The sequence below is a fragment of the Mustela nigripes genome, chromosome 7, assembly GCF_022355385.1.
Source record: "Mustela nigripes isolate SB6536 chromosome 7, MUSNIG.SB6536, whole genome shotgun sequence".
In the NCBI taxonomy this organism is placed as follows: Eukaryota; Metazoa; Chordata; class Mammalia; order Carnivora; family Mustelidae; genus Mustela; species Mustela nigripes.
Window position 1 is genome coordinate 113,856,083 of NC_081563.1, and position 16,178 is coordinate 113,872,260.

At 37.8% G+C, this 16,178-nt stretch overlaps 1 protein-coding gene across 1 annotated transcript; it reads right to left on the reverse strand.

Annotated features, from left to right (window-relative positions):
• Positions 1-12,379: 12,379 nt before the first annotated feature.
• Positions 12,380-14,433, reverse strand: DEFB127 (defensin beta 127). The gene is made up of 2 exons (XM_059407944.1): positions 14,385-14,433; positions 12,380-12,633 (listed from the first exon to the last, which is right to left on the reverse strand). The coding sequence occupies exons 1-2, from the start codon at positions 14,431-14,433 to the stop codon at positions 12,380-12,382; spliced, it is 303 nt and encodes a 100-aa protein (XP_059263927.1).
• Between the last annotated feature and the right edge of the window lie 1,745 nt (positions 14,434-16,178).

Below are 16,178 nucleotides of genomic sequence, written 5' to 3' on the forward strand. Positions count from 1 at the left end.
TGACAGACATCTTAAAAAAAAAGATTCAACAAAAGATAGAATTGACAACTAACATTGTGTAAGCTTGAGGTGCACAATGTGATGATTTGGTGCATGTATATTTTACAGAAGGATTACCACAATAAGGTTAGTTAATACCTCGATAACCTCACATCATTTTTATTATTATTTTTTGTGGTGAGAACATTTATGATCTACTCTCGAAGCAATTTGCAAGTATGTATCACAGTATTATTAACTATAGTCACCATGCTGTATATTATATTATATCCCCAGAGTTTATTCATTTTTAAAAAGATTTTATTTATTTGAGAGAGGGAATGAAAGCAAGAGAGATCACAGAAGGAGAGGGAGAAGTAGTTTCACTGCTGTGTGGAGAGCCTGATGCGGAGCTCCATTTCAGGATCCTGAGATCATGGCTTGAGCCTAAGGTAATGCTTAACCACTGAGCCACCCAGGTGCCCCAACCTTATTAATCTTAAAACTGAAAGTTTGTACCCAGCATCTCTCCATTCCCTCCAGCTCCTGGCAACTACCATTCTCTTCTCTGTAACTATGAGTTTGGCTTTTTCTGTTTCTACATATAAATGAGATCATATGGAATTTGCCTTTTTCTGTGAATTATTTCACTTAGGATATTTCCCTTGAGGCCTCTCTGCTTTGTTGCAAAAGGCAGGATTTCCTTATTTTTAAAGATGCTCTACCAGTGAGCTATACCCCCCGGTTTTCTGGATTTGAATTGTATCTTTAAAATTGAAATTTATTCTTCTTTTAAGGCTGAGTAATAATCCGTTGTGTGTGTGTATCTATATTTACATCTGTATCACATTTTCTTTATTCGTTTATCCTTTGACAGGTACTTAGGTTGTTTTCATGTCTTCGTTATTGTAAATAATGCTTCAGTGAACATGGAAGTGTAGATGTCTTTTTAAGATAGTTTTAGAATTTCCTTTGCATATATACCCAGAAGTAGTTGTTGATCTAGCAATATTGTAGTTCTTTTTAATTTAAAATTTGTTTATTTTATTATTTTTATAATAATATATAGAATTTTGCTAGGTTTATTTACCTAATTTATTTTGAGTATAGTTGACAATGTTACATTAGTTTCAGATGTACAACTTAGTGATTTAATAAGTCTATACATTTTACTATGTTCACCACAAGTGCAGCTACTAACTGTCTGTATTTTTAATTTTTTGAGGAACCTTCTATAATAGTTCTCTTCTACACTGTTTTCCATGGTGGCTATTCCAGTTTGACTCTCCACCAACAGTTACCCAAGGATTTCTTTTTCACCATATCCTTACTAGTACTTGGGATCTCTCATATTTTTGATGGTAGTCCTTCTAACAGGAGTGAAATGATATCCCATTATAGTTTTGTTTTGTATTTCCCTGATAATTAGTGATGTTTAATACCTTTTCTTGTACATGTTGGTCATTTGTATGCCTTTGGAAAAATGTGCATCCAGGTATTCTGTACATTTAAAAATTGGGTTGTTTGAATTTCTCCTATTGAGTTGTATGATTTCCTTATATATTTTGAATATTAAAAAATTAGGGGATTATGGAAATCATAACAATATGAATATGATTAAAAAACTGTAGAGTGTATTTGACGTTATGGTCTTTAGTTGGGGAATTGGATATTACTATTATCAGAGTTTAAGAAAAGACCACAAGTCCATCTGTCACAAGCAGATAAAAAAAGACAAAACCACTAACCATTAGAAATGCAATATACATTATTTATTAAGGAGACACGTAAGCAGACACTTTCCCTACCTAACTACAGAAAAAAGGAACTGAAAGGACATTTAGATTCAGAGAGTGATTATAGAAGATAAAGCATGATGGAATGGAATGGATACATCCCAGAAGACTACTGCCCACTAAGTATCAGTAATTATATACATTTTTATTTTCAGAATTTAAGAACTAGAGAATTGAATTCTTAAGTGGATTGATGAGTCCCAATGTAGTTTGTAATATAGTTTGAGCCAGTCTGTATAAAATGGGAAAAACTGGAATAAAGCAATGAGATTTTAAGAAATCTGAATGAGTTTAGTTAAAAATCTGTCCTTTCCCCTCCTATGTCATATGTACATATTTCTTGATGGTAAAATTTCACTTTTGGAATGATGGTGATATTTAATGATAAATTAATAAATGATGGTGATAATTGGCAAATTTTGTAAATAAAAATATATATATTTTTAAAATTTACTGATTTAAGAGACCCAGGGTGAGAAGAACATAACAGAGGTCAATACAGAAAGAGTCAATTATCATATAGTTTCACTTATTTGTGGAGCATAACAAATAGCGTGGAGGACATGGGGAGTTAGAGAGGAGAAGGGAGTTGGGGTAAATTGGAAGGGGAGGTGAATCATGAGAGCCTATGGACTCTGAAAAACAATCTGAGGGATTTGAAGTGGCGGGGGGATTGGAGGTTGGGGTACCAGGTGGTGGGTATTATAGAGGACACGAATTGCATGGAGCACTGGATGTAGTAAAAAAATAATGAATACTGTTATGCTGAAAATAAATAAATTAATTTAATTTAAAAAAAAGGAAAAAAAGTAATTGTCAGTTTTTTTAAAATTTTTAATTTTTTATAAACATATATTTTTATCCCCAGGGGTACAGGTCTGTGAATCACCAGGTTTACACACTTCACAGCACTCACCAAAGCACATACCCTCCCCAATGTCCATAATCCCACCCCCTTCTTCCAAACCCCCTCCCCCCAGCAACCCTCAGTTTGTTTTGTGAGATTAAGAGTCACTTATGGCTTGTCTCCCTCCCAATCCCATCTTGTTTCATTGATTCTTCTCCTACCCACTTAAGCCCCCATGTTGCATCACCACTTCCTCATATCAGGGAGATCATATGATAGTTGTCTTTCTCTGCTTGACTTATTTCGCTAAGCATGATACGCTCTAGTTCCATCCATGTTGTTGCAAATGGCAAGATTTCATTTCTTTTGATGGCTGCATAGTATTCCATTGTGTATATATACCACATCTTCTTGATCCATTCATCTGTTGATGGACATCTAGGTTCTTTCCATAGTTTGGCTATTGTGGACATTGCTGCTATAAACATTCGGGTGCACGTGCCCCTTTGGATCACTACGTTTGTATCTTTAGGGTAAATGCCCAATAGTGCAATTGCTGGGTCATAGGGCAGTTCTATTTTCAACATTTTGAGGAACCTCCATGCTGTTTTCCAGAGTGGCTGCACCAGCTTGCATTCCCACCAACAGTGTAGGAGGGTTCCCCTTTCTCCGCATCCTCGCCAGCATCTGTCATTTCCTGACTTGTTAATTTTAGCCATTCTGACTGGTGTGAGGTGATATCTCATTGTGGTCTTGATTTGTATTTCCCTGATGCCGAGTGATATGGAGCACTTTTTCATGTGTCTGTTGGCCATCTGGATGTCTTCTTTGCAGAAATGTCTGCTCATGTTCTCTGCCCATTTCTTGATTGGATTATTTGTTCATTGGGTGTTGAGTTTGCTAAGTTCTTTATAGATTCTGGACACTAGTCCTTTATCTGATATATCGTTTGCAAATATCTTCTCCCATTCTGTCAGTTGTCTTTTGATTTTGTTAACTGTTTCCTTTGCTGTGCAAAAGCTTTTGATCTTGATGAGATCCCAATAGTTCATTTTTGCCCTTGCTTCCCTTGCCTTTGGCGTTGTTCCTAGGAAGATGTTGCTGCAGCTGAGGTCAAAGAGGTTGCTGCCTGTGTTCTCCTCAAGGATTTTGATGGATTCCTTTCCCACATTGATGTCCTTCATCCATTTTGAGTCTATTTTTGTGTGTGGTGTAAGGATATGGTCCAATTTCATTTTTCTGCATGTGGCTGTCCAATTTTCCCAGCACCATTTATTGAAGAGGCTGTCTTTTTTCCATTGGACATTCTTTCCTGCTTTGTCGAAGATTAGTTGACTGTAGAGTTGAGAGTCTATTTCTGGGCTCTCTATTCTGTTCCATTGATCTATGTGTCTGTTTTCGTGCCAGTACCATACTGTCTTGATGATGACAGCTTTGTAATAGAGCTTGAAGTCCAGAATTGTGATGCCACCAACGTTGGCGTTCTTTTTCAATATCCCTTTGGCTATTCGAGGTCTTTTCTGGTTCCATATAAATTTTAGAATTATTTGTTCCATTTCTTTGAAAAAGATGGATGGTACTTTGATAGGAATTGCATTAAATGTGTAGATTGCTTTAGGTAGCACAGACATTTTCACAATATTTATTCTTCCAATCTAGGAGCATGGAACATTTTTCCATTTCTTTGTGTCTTCCTCAATTTCTTTCATGAGTACTTTATAGTTTTATGAGTATAGATTCTGTGCCTCTTTGGTTAGGTTTATTCCTAGGTATCTTATGGTTTTGGGTGCAATTGTAAATGGGATTGACTCCTTACTTTCTCTTTCTTCTGTCTTGCTGTTGGTGTAGAGAAATGCAACTGATTTCTGTGCATTGATTTTATATCCTGACACTTTACTGAATTCCTGTATAAGTTCTAGCAGTTTTGGAGTGGAGTCTTTTGGGTTTTCCACGTATAGTATCATATCATCTGCGAAGAGTGATAATTTGACTTCTTCTTTGCCGATTTGGATGCCTTTAATTTCCTTTTGTTGTCTGATTGCTGAGGCTAGGACCTCTAGTACTATGTTGAATAGCAGTGGTGATAATGGACATCCCTACCGTGTTCCTGACCTTAGCAGAAAAGCTTTCAGTTTTTCTCCATTGAGAATGATATTTGCGGTGGGTTGTTCATTAATGGCTTTAATGATATTGAGGTATGTGCCCTCTATCCCTACACTTTGAAGAGTTTTGATCAGGAAGGGATGCTCTACTTTGTCAAATGCTTTTTCAGCATCTATTGAGAGTATCATATGGTTCTTGTTCTTACTTTTATTGATGTGTTGTATCACATTGACTGATTTGCGGATGTTGAACCAACCTTGCAGCCCTGGAATAAATCCCACTTGGTCGTGGTGAATAATCCTTTTAATGTACTGTTGAATCCTATTGGCTAGTATTTTGTTGAGTATTTTCACATCTGTGTTCATCAAGGATATTGGTCTATAGCTCTCTTTTTTGGTGGGACCCTTGTCTGGTTTTGGGATCAAGGTGATGCTGGCCTCATAAAATGAGTTTGGAAGTTTTCCTTCCATTTCTATTTTTTGGAACAGTTTCAGGAGAATAGGAATTAGTTCTTCTTTAAATGTTTGGTAGAATTCCCCCGGGAAGCCGTCTGGCCCTGGGCTTTTGTTTGTTTGGAGATTTTTAATGACTGTTTCAATCTCCTTACTGGTTATGGGTCTGTTCAGGCTTTCTATTTCTTCCTGGTTCAGTTGTGGTAGTTTATATGTTTCTAGGAATGCACCCATTTCTTCCAGATTGTCAAATTTATTGCCGTAGAGTGCTCATAGTATGTTCTTATAATAGTTTGTATTTCTTTGGTGTTAGTTGTGATCTCTCCTCTTTCATTCATGATTTTATTTATTTGGGTCCTCTCTCTTTTCTTTTTGATAAGTCGGGCCAGGGGTTTATCAATTTTATTAATTCTTTCAAAGGACCAGCTCCTAGTTTCGTTGATTTGTTCTATTGTTTTTTTGGTTTCTATTTCATTGATTTCTGCTCTGATCTTTATGATTTCTCTTCTCCTGCTGGGCTTAGGGTTTCTTTCTTGTTCTTTCTCCAGCTCCTTTAGGTGTAGGGTTAAGTTGTGTACCTGAGACCTTTCTTGTTTCTTGAGAAAGGCTTGTACCGCTATATATTTTCCTCTCAGGACTGCCTTTGTTGTGTCCCACAGATTTTGAACCGTTGTATTTTCATTATCATTTGTTTCCATGATTTTTTTCAATTCTTCTTTAATTTCCCGGTTGACCCATTCATTCTTTAGAAGGATGCTGTTTAGTCTCCATGTATTTGGGTTCTTTCCAAACTTCCTTTTGTGGTTGAGTTCTAGCTTTAGAGCAGTGTGGTCTGAAAATATGCAGGGAATGATCCCAATCTTTTGATTCCGGTTGAGTCCTGATTTAGGACCAAGGATGTGATCTATTCTGGAGAATGTTCCATGTGCACTAGAGAAGAATGTGTATTCTGTTGCTTTGGGATGAAATGTTCTGAATATATCTGTGATGTCCATCTGGTCCAGTGTGTCGTTTAAGGCCTTTATTTCCTTGCTGATCTTTTGCTTGGATGATCTGTCCATTTCAGTGAGGGGAGTGTTAAAGTCCCCTACTATTATTGTATTATTGTTGATGTGTTTCTTTGATTTTGTTATTAATTGGTTTATATAGTTGGCTGCTCCAACGTTGGGGGCATAGATATTTAAAATTGTTAAATCTTCTTGTTGGACAGACCCTTTGAGTATGATATAGTGTCCTTCCTCATCTCTTATTATAGTCTTTGGCTTAAAATCTAATTGATCTGATATAAGGATTGCCACTCCTGCTTTCTTCTAATGTCCATTAGCATGGTAAATTCTTTTCCACCCCCTCACTTTAAATCTGGAGGTGTCTTTGGGTTTAAAATGAGTTTCTTGGAGGCAACATATAGATGGGTTTTGTTTTTTTATCCATTCTGATACCCTGTGTCTTTTGACAGGGGCATTTAGCCCATTAACATTCAGGGTAACTATTGAGAGATATGAATTTAGTGCCATTGTATTGCCTGTAAGGTGACTGTTACTGTATATGGTCTCTGTTCCTTTCTGATCTACCACTTGTAGGCTCTCTCTTTGCTTAGAGGACCCCTTTAAATATTTCCTGTAGAGCTGGTTTGGTGTTTGCAAATTCTTTCAGTTTTTGTTTGTCCTGGAAGCTTTTCATCTCTCCTTCTATTTTCAATGATAGCCTAGCTGGATATAGTATTCTTGGCTGCATGTTTTTCTCGTTTAGTGCTCTGAAAATATCATGCCAGCTCTTTCTGGCCTGCCAGGTCTCTGTGGATAAGTCAGCTGCCAATCTAATATTTTTACCATTGTATGTTACAGACTTCTTTTCCCGGGCTGCTTTCAGGATTTTCTCTTTGTCACTGAGACTTGTAAATTTTACTATTAGGTGACGGGGTGTGGGCCTATTCTTATTGATTTTGAGGGGTGTTCTCTGAACCTCGTGAATTTTGATGCTCGTTCCCTTTGCCATATTGGGGAAATTCTCCCCAATAATTCTCTCTAGTATACCTTCTGCTCCCCTCTCTCTTTCTTCTTCTTTTGGGATCCCAATTATTCTAATGTTGTTTCGTCTTATGGTGTCACTTATCTCTCGAATTCTCCCCTCGTGGTCCAGTAGCTGTTTGTCCCTCTTTTGCTCAGCTTCTTTATTCTCTGTCATTTGGTCTTCTATATCACTAATTCTTTCTTCTGCCTCATTTATCCTAGCAGTAAGAGCCTCCATTTTTGATTGCACCTCATTAATAGCTTTTTTGATTTCACCTTGGTTAGATTTTAGTTCTTTTATTTCTCCAGAAAGGACTTTTATATCTCTCGAGAGGGTTTCTCTAATATCTTCCATGCCTTTTTCGAGCCCGGCTAGAACCTTGAGAATTGTCATTCTGAACTCTAGATCTGACATATTACCAATGTCTGTATTGATTAGGTCCCTAGCCTTCGGTACTGCCTCTTGTTCTTTTTTTGTGTTGAATTTTTCTGTCTTGTCATTTTGTCCAGATAAGAGTATATGAAGGAGCAAGTAAAATACTAAAAGGGTGGCAACAACCCCAGGAAAATATGCTTTAACCAAATTAGAAGAGATCCCAAATCGTGAGGGGGGAGAAAGGGGATAAAAAGAGGTTCAAAAGGAAGAAAGAAAAAAAAAAAAGAAAAAAGAAAAGAAAAAGAAAAGAAAAGAATTTTAAAAAAAAGAAAACAAATAAGAAAAATATAAAAAGAAAAAAAATATATATGTTAGATAAACTAGTTAAAAAACGTTAAAAAAGAAAAAGGTAAAAGTTAAAAAAAAAATTTAACCAGAAGGCGAGAAAAAAAACAAAAAATGAAAAAGAAAAAAATTTAAATTAACTGCAAATTAAATTAAAAATTAAATTAACTGATTATTAAAAATAATCACAGGGAAAAAGCCATGAGTTCCGTGCTTTGCTTTCTCCTCCTCTGGAATTCTGCTGCTCTCCTTGGTATTGAAACCGCACTCCTTGGTAGGTGAACTTGGTCTTGGCTGGATTTCTTGTTGATCTTCTGGGGGAGGGGCCTGTTGTAGTGATTCTCAAGTATCTTTGCCCCAGGCGGAATTGCACCGCCCTTATCAGGGGCCGGTGTGAGTAATCCTCGGGTTTGCTTTCAGGAGCTTTTGTTCCCTGAGCGCTTTCCATAGAGTTCCGGAGGATGGGGAATACAAATGGCAGCCTCCTGGTCTCCAGCCCGGAGGAGCCAAGAGCCCAGGGCCCCACTCCTCAGTGCGCCCTAGAGAACAGCGCCCAGTTACTTCCGTGTGCCTGATCTCCGGCCGCGCTCCGAGCTCACGGAGCCTGCGACCGGTTCAAGGTAACACCGAGCTGTGAGCTTACTGTCGGCTCTGTCTCTGTAGCCGGCTTTCCCGTTCCAGTACCCGCAAGCTCTGCGACACTCAGACACCCCCGATCCTTCTCTGACCCTGCGGGACCTGAGGCCACGCTGACCCCGCGTGGGCTTCGCCCCGGTTTAGCCTCTGGAGCGATGTCCCTCAGCGGAACAGACTTTTAAAAGTCCTGATTTTGTGCGTGGTTGCTCCGCCGCTTGCCGGGAGCCGGCCCCTCCCCCCGGGGTCTATCTTCCCGTCGCTTTGGATTCACTTCTCCGCCGGTCCTACCTTTCAGAAAGAGGTTGTTTTTCTGTTTCCAGAATTGCTGTTCTTCTTCTCTTTGATCTGCCGATGGATTTTCAGGTGTTTGCAATCTTTAGATAAGCTATCTAGCTGATCTCCGGCTAGCTGAAGTAGTCTCGGCCTGCTACTTCTCCGCCATCTTGACTCCTCCTCCGTAATTGTCAGTTTTAAACCATACAAAATCTCATGGCAAGACAGAGGATCGTGTTGAGAACAAATTGTGTGAGGGACAAGTGTGTAAAAGTTTCTGTGTAGGTTATTTTTTGTTTTTTTTTTCAAGTTGTGTTGTTTGACTTGGTTTATACATCATCAAAGTAATCTTACTATATATGTAACTATAACTAATTGAGAAAATTAGTCTTCATTGTCTTAATATCATCAAGGTTCTATTTGTGTACTTACCTAAGTAAAGTGAGAAGGTTCATAACATAATAATGAAGGTACTATATGCCAAAAACTTCTGGGACACTGCTAAAGCTGTGTATAGGAGGACATTTATAGCTTTAAAATACTCATATTTTATGGGGATAAAAATATATGTTTATAAAATACTCATATTTGAAATGAAGAAAGGTTAAAACTAAGATAAACATCACTTAACTTCACCTAATATTAGAAAAAATAAGAAAATATTAAAACCAAAAGAGTAGAAATAAGGCATTATATTATACACCTAAAACAGTGAATTTTATAGCATGTGAAGTTTTTGAAAAATGAGTGGCGCATGGGTGGCTCAGTCAGTGAAGCAGCTGCCTTTGGCTCAGGTCACAATCCTAGGGTCCTGGGGTTGAGCCCCAGATTGGGCTCCCTGCTCTATGGAAAGCCTGCTTCTCCCTCTCGGTCTGAATGGAGCTCTGCCTGCCTCTCTGCCTACTTGTGCTCTCTATCTCTCTGTCAAATGAAAAAATAAAATCTTAAAAAAAAAAGAAAAAAAAGCATTAATGAAGATATTAAAGAACTGGAAACTAGAATAAAAATTAGCAAAGAAAATTTGATTTTTAAAAGAATACTCAAAGTAATAAGTAAATAGTCTTACCAAGAAAAAAAAATAGAAGAGTTATAAATAAACAATATCAGAAATGGAAAAGGAGACATCACTACATATCCTATAGGCATTAAAAAGAAAAGGAATATAATTATTTTAGGCTGATACAGGTTTAAAAACCTTAATAAAATGGGAGAACTAATAAAAGCAAAAATATGAGTTGACTAAAAAATTGCCATTGTCCTTTAACTTTTAAAGAAACCTAACCTATAATTTTAAAATTTCCTATAAGAAGTTGAATCTCAGTGGATTCTATCAAACATTCAATAAAGAAATAACACGAGAATCTCTTAGATAAATATGAGAAAAAGAGAGTATGACCAAACTGATTTTGTGTTTAATTTTTAAAATCTAATGAACTTAAAAAAAAAGAACAGTTTTATGTGTATAGAAGAGATACAAAGATAGTACAGAGAGCTTCTGTGTATTCATCAACCGGTTTCCCTTATTATTAACATCTTACATACCATGGTACATTTGTCACAGCTAAGTACATTGTTATTAACTAAGCTCTACACTATTCCAGCTTCATTAGTTTTTCCTTACTGTCCTTTTCCTATTCAGGAGTTCATCTGGGATATCACATTACTTTAGTTGTCATGTCTCCTTATCTTTCTCTGGTCTTTGACAGTTTCTCAGAAATTTGTTTTTGATGAATTTGACAGATTTGAGGAGTACTGGTTAGATATTTTGCAGAATGCCATTGTATTGGGGTTTTTCTGAAGATTTTTCTCATTGTTAGACTGGGGTTATGGATTTTAGGGAGGAAGACAGCAAAGGCGAAATGCTATTCTTATTACATCATTTCACTTGCTCATGCTATGAACATGATTTCTCCATAGAATCTGAAGGTTATCCATTGTAAAATTACCTTTTTGCCACTTTCCATACTCTACCATTAGGAGGCAAGTCACTAAACACAGCACTCACTGAAGGGAGAGAGGCAAAGCTCCACCTCCTTGAGGAGGGAGTATCAACATAAATTACTTGGAGTTCTTCTGTATATGAAATCTGTCTTTTCTCACCAATTTATTTTGTTTAATTATTTTTCAGATCAGTATGGACTCATGGATATTTATTTCTATATTGTTTTATAATACAAAGCTATGTTATTTTATTGCTCAAATTGTCCCAACTTTGGTCACTCAAAATTCATTCAGTGTGACTTATGTGTCTCAGTAACTTGCCCAGCCTTCTGATTTTTAAAGCACTTCCTTGCTTTCTGACACTACAAGATACTCTGGGCTCATCATGTATTTTCTCTGCCCCAACCCTAGAAAAGGAGGTAAGAAGTAATTAAGAGAACAAGCCACAAATCTGTGTGGTGGATGTTACCTTGGTGAAATGACATAAGAAACAAAACTGTAAATGAGTGCGAAATGTAGTTGGAAAGGAAATTTTTCATGTTAATCATATCCAGAAGCTATATCTTTAAGAGTTAGGTGGACTATTTACATGGATTATCATTATGTCATCTTGCTTATCTAGATGGCAATAAAGTCTCATGCAATACTGCAATTGAAACCAATTTCTAAATCCTTTACATTTCCTCCAAACTCCAAAGAGCTCCAATCGCCAAAAGGATCCATTACTAGTGGTAACATACAAAGCATCAACAACAAAGGAACAACTAAAAACTTCTGTCTTGGAGTTATATGTTTATTTCTGCCTATACCTTATATAGCGTGCTCCAGATAGTGAAGTTCTATCTTTCCAGCTTGCTGCTTTTACACAGAAGCTGAAGAAATGAGATTTCCTCATAGAGCTCCATGATTGGGAACTCCATTCATCAACCAAACAAAGTGCATGTATATTTTCCTGAAATGTCCTGTTTGTTACAATTTCTTCCCATTTGTTGATTTAAAAAAAAAAAAAAGAGTCTATCCATTTATTTGACAGAGAGATCACAAGTAGGCAGAGAGGCAGGCAGAGAGAGAGAGAAGGAAGCAGGCTCCCTGCCGAGCAGAGAGCCCGATGCGGGGCTCGATCCTAGGACCCTGAAATCATGACCTGAGCCGAAGGCAGAGGCTTAACCCATTAAACCACCCAGGTGCCCCACATTTGTTGATTTTATTCTGTTCATGCAAACTGTCTTCTCATGAACACTCACTGGTTGAAATCCTACACATTTCAGAAGTCACCACTATAATCTTAAACTCACTTGTGATTTTCCCTGAATACTTGGTTTCACCTTTCCCTCTCTTGAATTCCATGACAACTTTCCTGAGTTTCTTGTTCTTTTTAGTGCGCTGATTATATCCCCTTTCCAAGGGGGGAGATTCTGAATTGTCCTTATCAATTCATCCCTTGGTATATTGAGTGTTCAGTCTCTTAAAGAACAAACGAGTCAGAAAACAGACAGCTTTATTAGAATCTGATGTAAGGTCATTTGGGGGGGGGGTCAAGGAAAAAGAAAGGAAAAGATGTGGAGATCTTCACCTTTATTGGAGTAGGGTGAGAAATAAAGGAAAGGAAAATTCTGCTGGATTTATGTAGAATTTGCCTTGGGTCTTAGATAATCTTCTATAAGTGTATCATCATATTGAGGGAAAGTCATTGCATATGTTCTTGGCTTTGGAGGAGGTGGCTTTGTAATTTTTCTACGTGCTTCCAATTCCACGATATTGAGGCAACAATATCTTCCATTTTCACATAGTACTTGACGTATTTCACTTATTCTGCATATTTTCCTGCAATATCCTTGTATATATTCACCCCAGCATCTCTTAAGTTGTTCAGCTACTGTGCATATAAAGAAAAGGCCAAGATTAATGTTTGAGACTAAAAGGAAACTTTGGTAATGGGGAAGACAGATGATGTTTATAGAGGTTAAGTGTATGGGAGATCCACAGGCATATACTCATAATAAGATCCTAAGAAGGATGCTCCGAGAAGGTAAACCTCAGTGTTTATGTATAATTGATCACTCATATTTATTTTCTCTTGGGTTTTGAATTTCCATCCTATATCTGATGGATTTCTTCGAGAGCATCAGATCTTGTTTTGAAAAATGAAGGAACTAAAACTTTGATTTCAGGCTATGGAACTGTATACTCCCATCTGGGAACCTCAACACATCTATCTCCATTTGAATGCTCCCAGGGCACTACCTTTTTACTACTGCCCCACCTATGTATTTATATATGAGTCAGATTATGCTTTTGGGTTCATACTCATTACCATGGTCTAGAATGACTGTCTTATTGTCCAGTTATTTTTTCCTTTATAATTTTCCCCCTTTTAATTCTCAGCATTGTACATTTTTGCCACTGCATATCTTTCTTTGGCTTCTGTGTCATCACAATAATCTTGGACTTGTTTTACTCTCTCTGAGTCCTCATTTTCCTTCCCCCTCTAGAAGCAAGAATTTCTCAGTCCCAGAACTTTGCTCCCCTTGATATATATTCTTTTCTTTAGTGATCCTAAATACATTCAGTGATCTATGGAGTTAAGATGTTCAGATTTTGGCTCTGGGCTTGTACAGTCCCCTGAGATAGAGCCTAGATGGATTCCACCAAGAGCATCAGGTTTTTTTTTTCTTTTTCTTTTTTTTTTCTGAGGCCAGCAAAGATGCTGCCTCTAACTCCAGATTCTAGAACTCCTTTCTTTGATTCCTAGGAGTTTGATGGGCCAGGGACAGACCATTACTAATTCTGTAAGAAGAGTCAAATATAAGAGACCTGCTTTTGGAAGAGGAAGAAAAACTAAATTTTAAGTTCTTAGTATGTGTCAAGCCTTATGCTAGATGACTTACAAATCTTATTTAGTAAAGCCTCCAGGATCCGTGTGTCATTACCTCCACAAATGAGGAAACAGGCTTAGAGAGGCTTTACCATTTATCTGAGGTTGACAAACTAGTAGACATTGAAAGCATATTTCTTAAACCTGACTCCAAAGTTTGTGCTTCCTTCACTATTTACACTCTGTAGACTAAAATATATGTTGGAGTGGATGAAAACATGGCTGGGTGTAAATAAAAACTGTGTCCAAATAAATAAAAGGCATTCCTAGATATTGGGCTCATTCCTTTTTATAATGACACCTTCTCAGAAGAAAATTATGGCCTATTTTATTTTTTTATTTTTTAAGATTATTTATTTATTTGACAGAGAAAGATCACAAGTAGGCAGAGAGGCAGGCAGAGAGAGAGAAGGAAGCAGGCTCCCTGCTGAGCAGAGAGCCTGATGCGGGACTCGATCCCAGGACCCTGAGATCATGACCTGAGCTGAAGGCAGAGGCTTTAACCCACTAAGCCACTCAGGTGCCCTATGGCCTCTTTTCAACTCTGTAAATACTGCTTCTTAAGAACAGTACAATGGTTATTAAAAAAAATAAAAGAACAGTGCTGTGGTAGAAGGCATCAGGAGGAGGAAATTTCTGGCAACACTGGGTAGAGTTCAAGCATTCCAAGGGGCCCTATCTCCTAACTACCATGAAGTATGAAATTCCCTTTCTTCTTGGAAATACTCTATTTCCGGAAAGCTCTGGATTACCTTTGGACTTCTGGAACAGCAGAATTGCAATGATCAGGAGGAGCTTCATGGCCAGACTTCCCATAAGAGGTGGCAGACAAAGCTCTTTGTCCAGTAAGTTGCACACTATGTCACCTTCCTCAGAGACTTGGAGTCTTATGCACCAAACTAGAACAGATGGTATGATATGAAGTGTGTTCCTAAACGCCTGAACTGTGGACTTTGCACCACGTAGGTAGGCACAGGAAATTTGAGGTTACTCACTTTACTCCCACATGGAATTCAGAGACACAGCATGTTCTATCTCATCCCATGTGATGCCTTCTGTAGGCTGTAGACTGCTGGTGAGAATAATCTGTGCTTTCTCTACTTTGGCTCTCTACCCTGCTAGACCAGGGTAGACATGTGTTCACTTCTAAGTATGAATAAAGTAATTTAAATAATGAGGGCTATTCCATTTACTGCATTCATCTAAGTCTAAGATCTCTGAGTGTTGTGTCTATCACTTCAGTCCATCCAAAGGGTAGCTGATTTTCATCCCCATATCTTAGATAAGTTTAATTACTCACAGACAAGCAATATACAGTGATAGGAGAATAATAGAATACCTAAATATACAATTTCACTTAGAATCAGCAAGGAGGAGAAAAGGTAGAGATAACATAGCATATAGCATCATCCTGATGGACAACAGCAAGGGTTTCTTTCCTACCAGTGTAGAGAATTCTTTAGTTTGTATTCTCTCTGTTCTGCTCTTTGGGAAGATGTCTCTAGTCCATTGATCTCAGTGGCCATTTTTCTTGGAGAAGGTTTGGGGAGAATTATTCTGGGAGATGTGCTACTTTAGCAACACATTTCCTACTAGTGCAGGTTTAGAAAACTATACAGAAACAAAAGCAAAAATAAACTTTTGGGACTTCATCAAATTCAAAAGTTTCTGCACAGCAAAGGAAACAGTCAAGAAAACATAGAGGCAGCCCACGGAATGGGAGAAGATATTTGCAAATGACAGTACAGACAAAAGGTTGATATACAGGATCTATCAAGAACTCCTCAAACTCAACACACACAAAATAGACAATCATATCAAAACATGGACAGAAGATATGAACAGATACTTCTCCAGTGAAGACATACAAATGGCTATCAGACACATGAAAAAATGTTCATCGTCACTAGCCATCAGGGAGATTCAAATTAAAACCACATTGAGATACCACCTTACACCAGTTAGAATCGCCAAAATTAGCAAGACAGGAAACAACATGTGTTGGAGGGGATGTGGAGAAAGGGGAACCCTCTTACACTGTTTGTGGGAATGCAAGTTGGTGCAGCCTCTTTGGAGAACAGTGTGGAGATTCCTCAAGAAATTAAAAATAGAACTTCCCTATGACCCTGCCATTGCACTACTGGGTATTTACCCAAAGATACAGATGTAGTGAAAAGAAGGGCCATCTGTACCCCAATGTTTATAGCAGCAATAGCCACGGTCACCAAACTGTGGAAAGAACCAAGATGCCCTTCCACAGACGAATGGATAAGGAAGATATGGCCCATATACACTATGGAGTATTATGCCTCCATCAGAAAGGATGAATACCCAACTTTTGTAGCCACATGGGCGGGACTCAAAGAGATTATGCTGAGTGAAATAAGTCAAGCAGAGAGAGTCAATTATCATATGGTTTCACTTATTTGTGGAGCATAACAAATAGCATGGTGGACATGGGGAGTTAGAGAGGAGAAGGGAGTTGGGAGAAATTGGAAGGGGAGTGAGCCATGAGAGTCTATGGACTCTGAAAAACAATCTGAGGG

What these genes read in the sequence shown, in the direction of transcription:
- DEFB127 (XM_059407944.1), bottom strand. Translation starts at nt 14,433, where the DNA reads ATGAAGCTCCTCCTGATCATTGCAATTCTGCTGTTCCAGAAGTCCAAA. An exon ending in GCTGTTCCAGAAGTCCAAAG is followed by an intron (nt 12,634 to 14,384) that starts GTAATCCAGAGC and finishes TTATATGCACAG; the next exon opens with TAGCTGAACAACTTAAGAGA.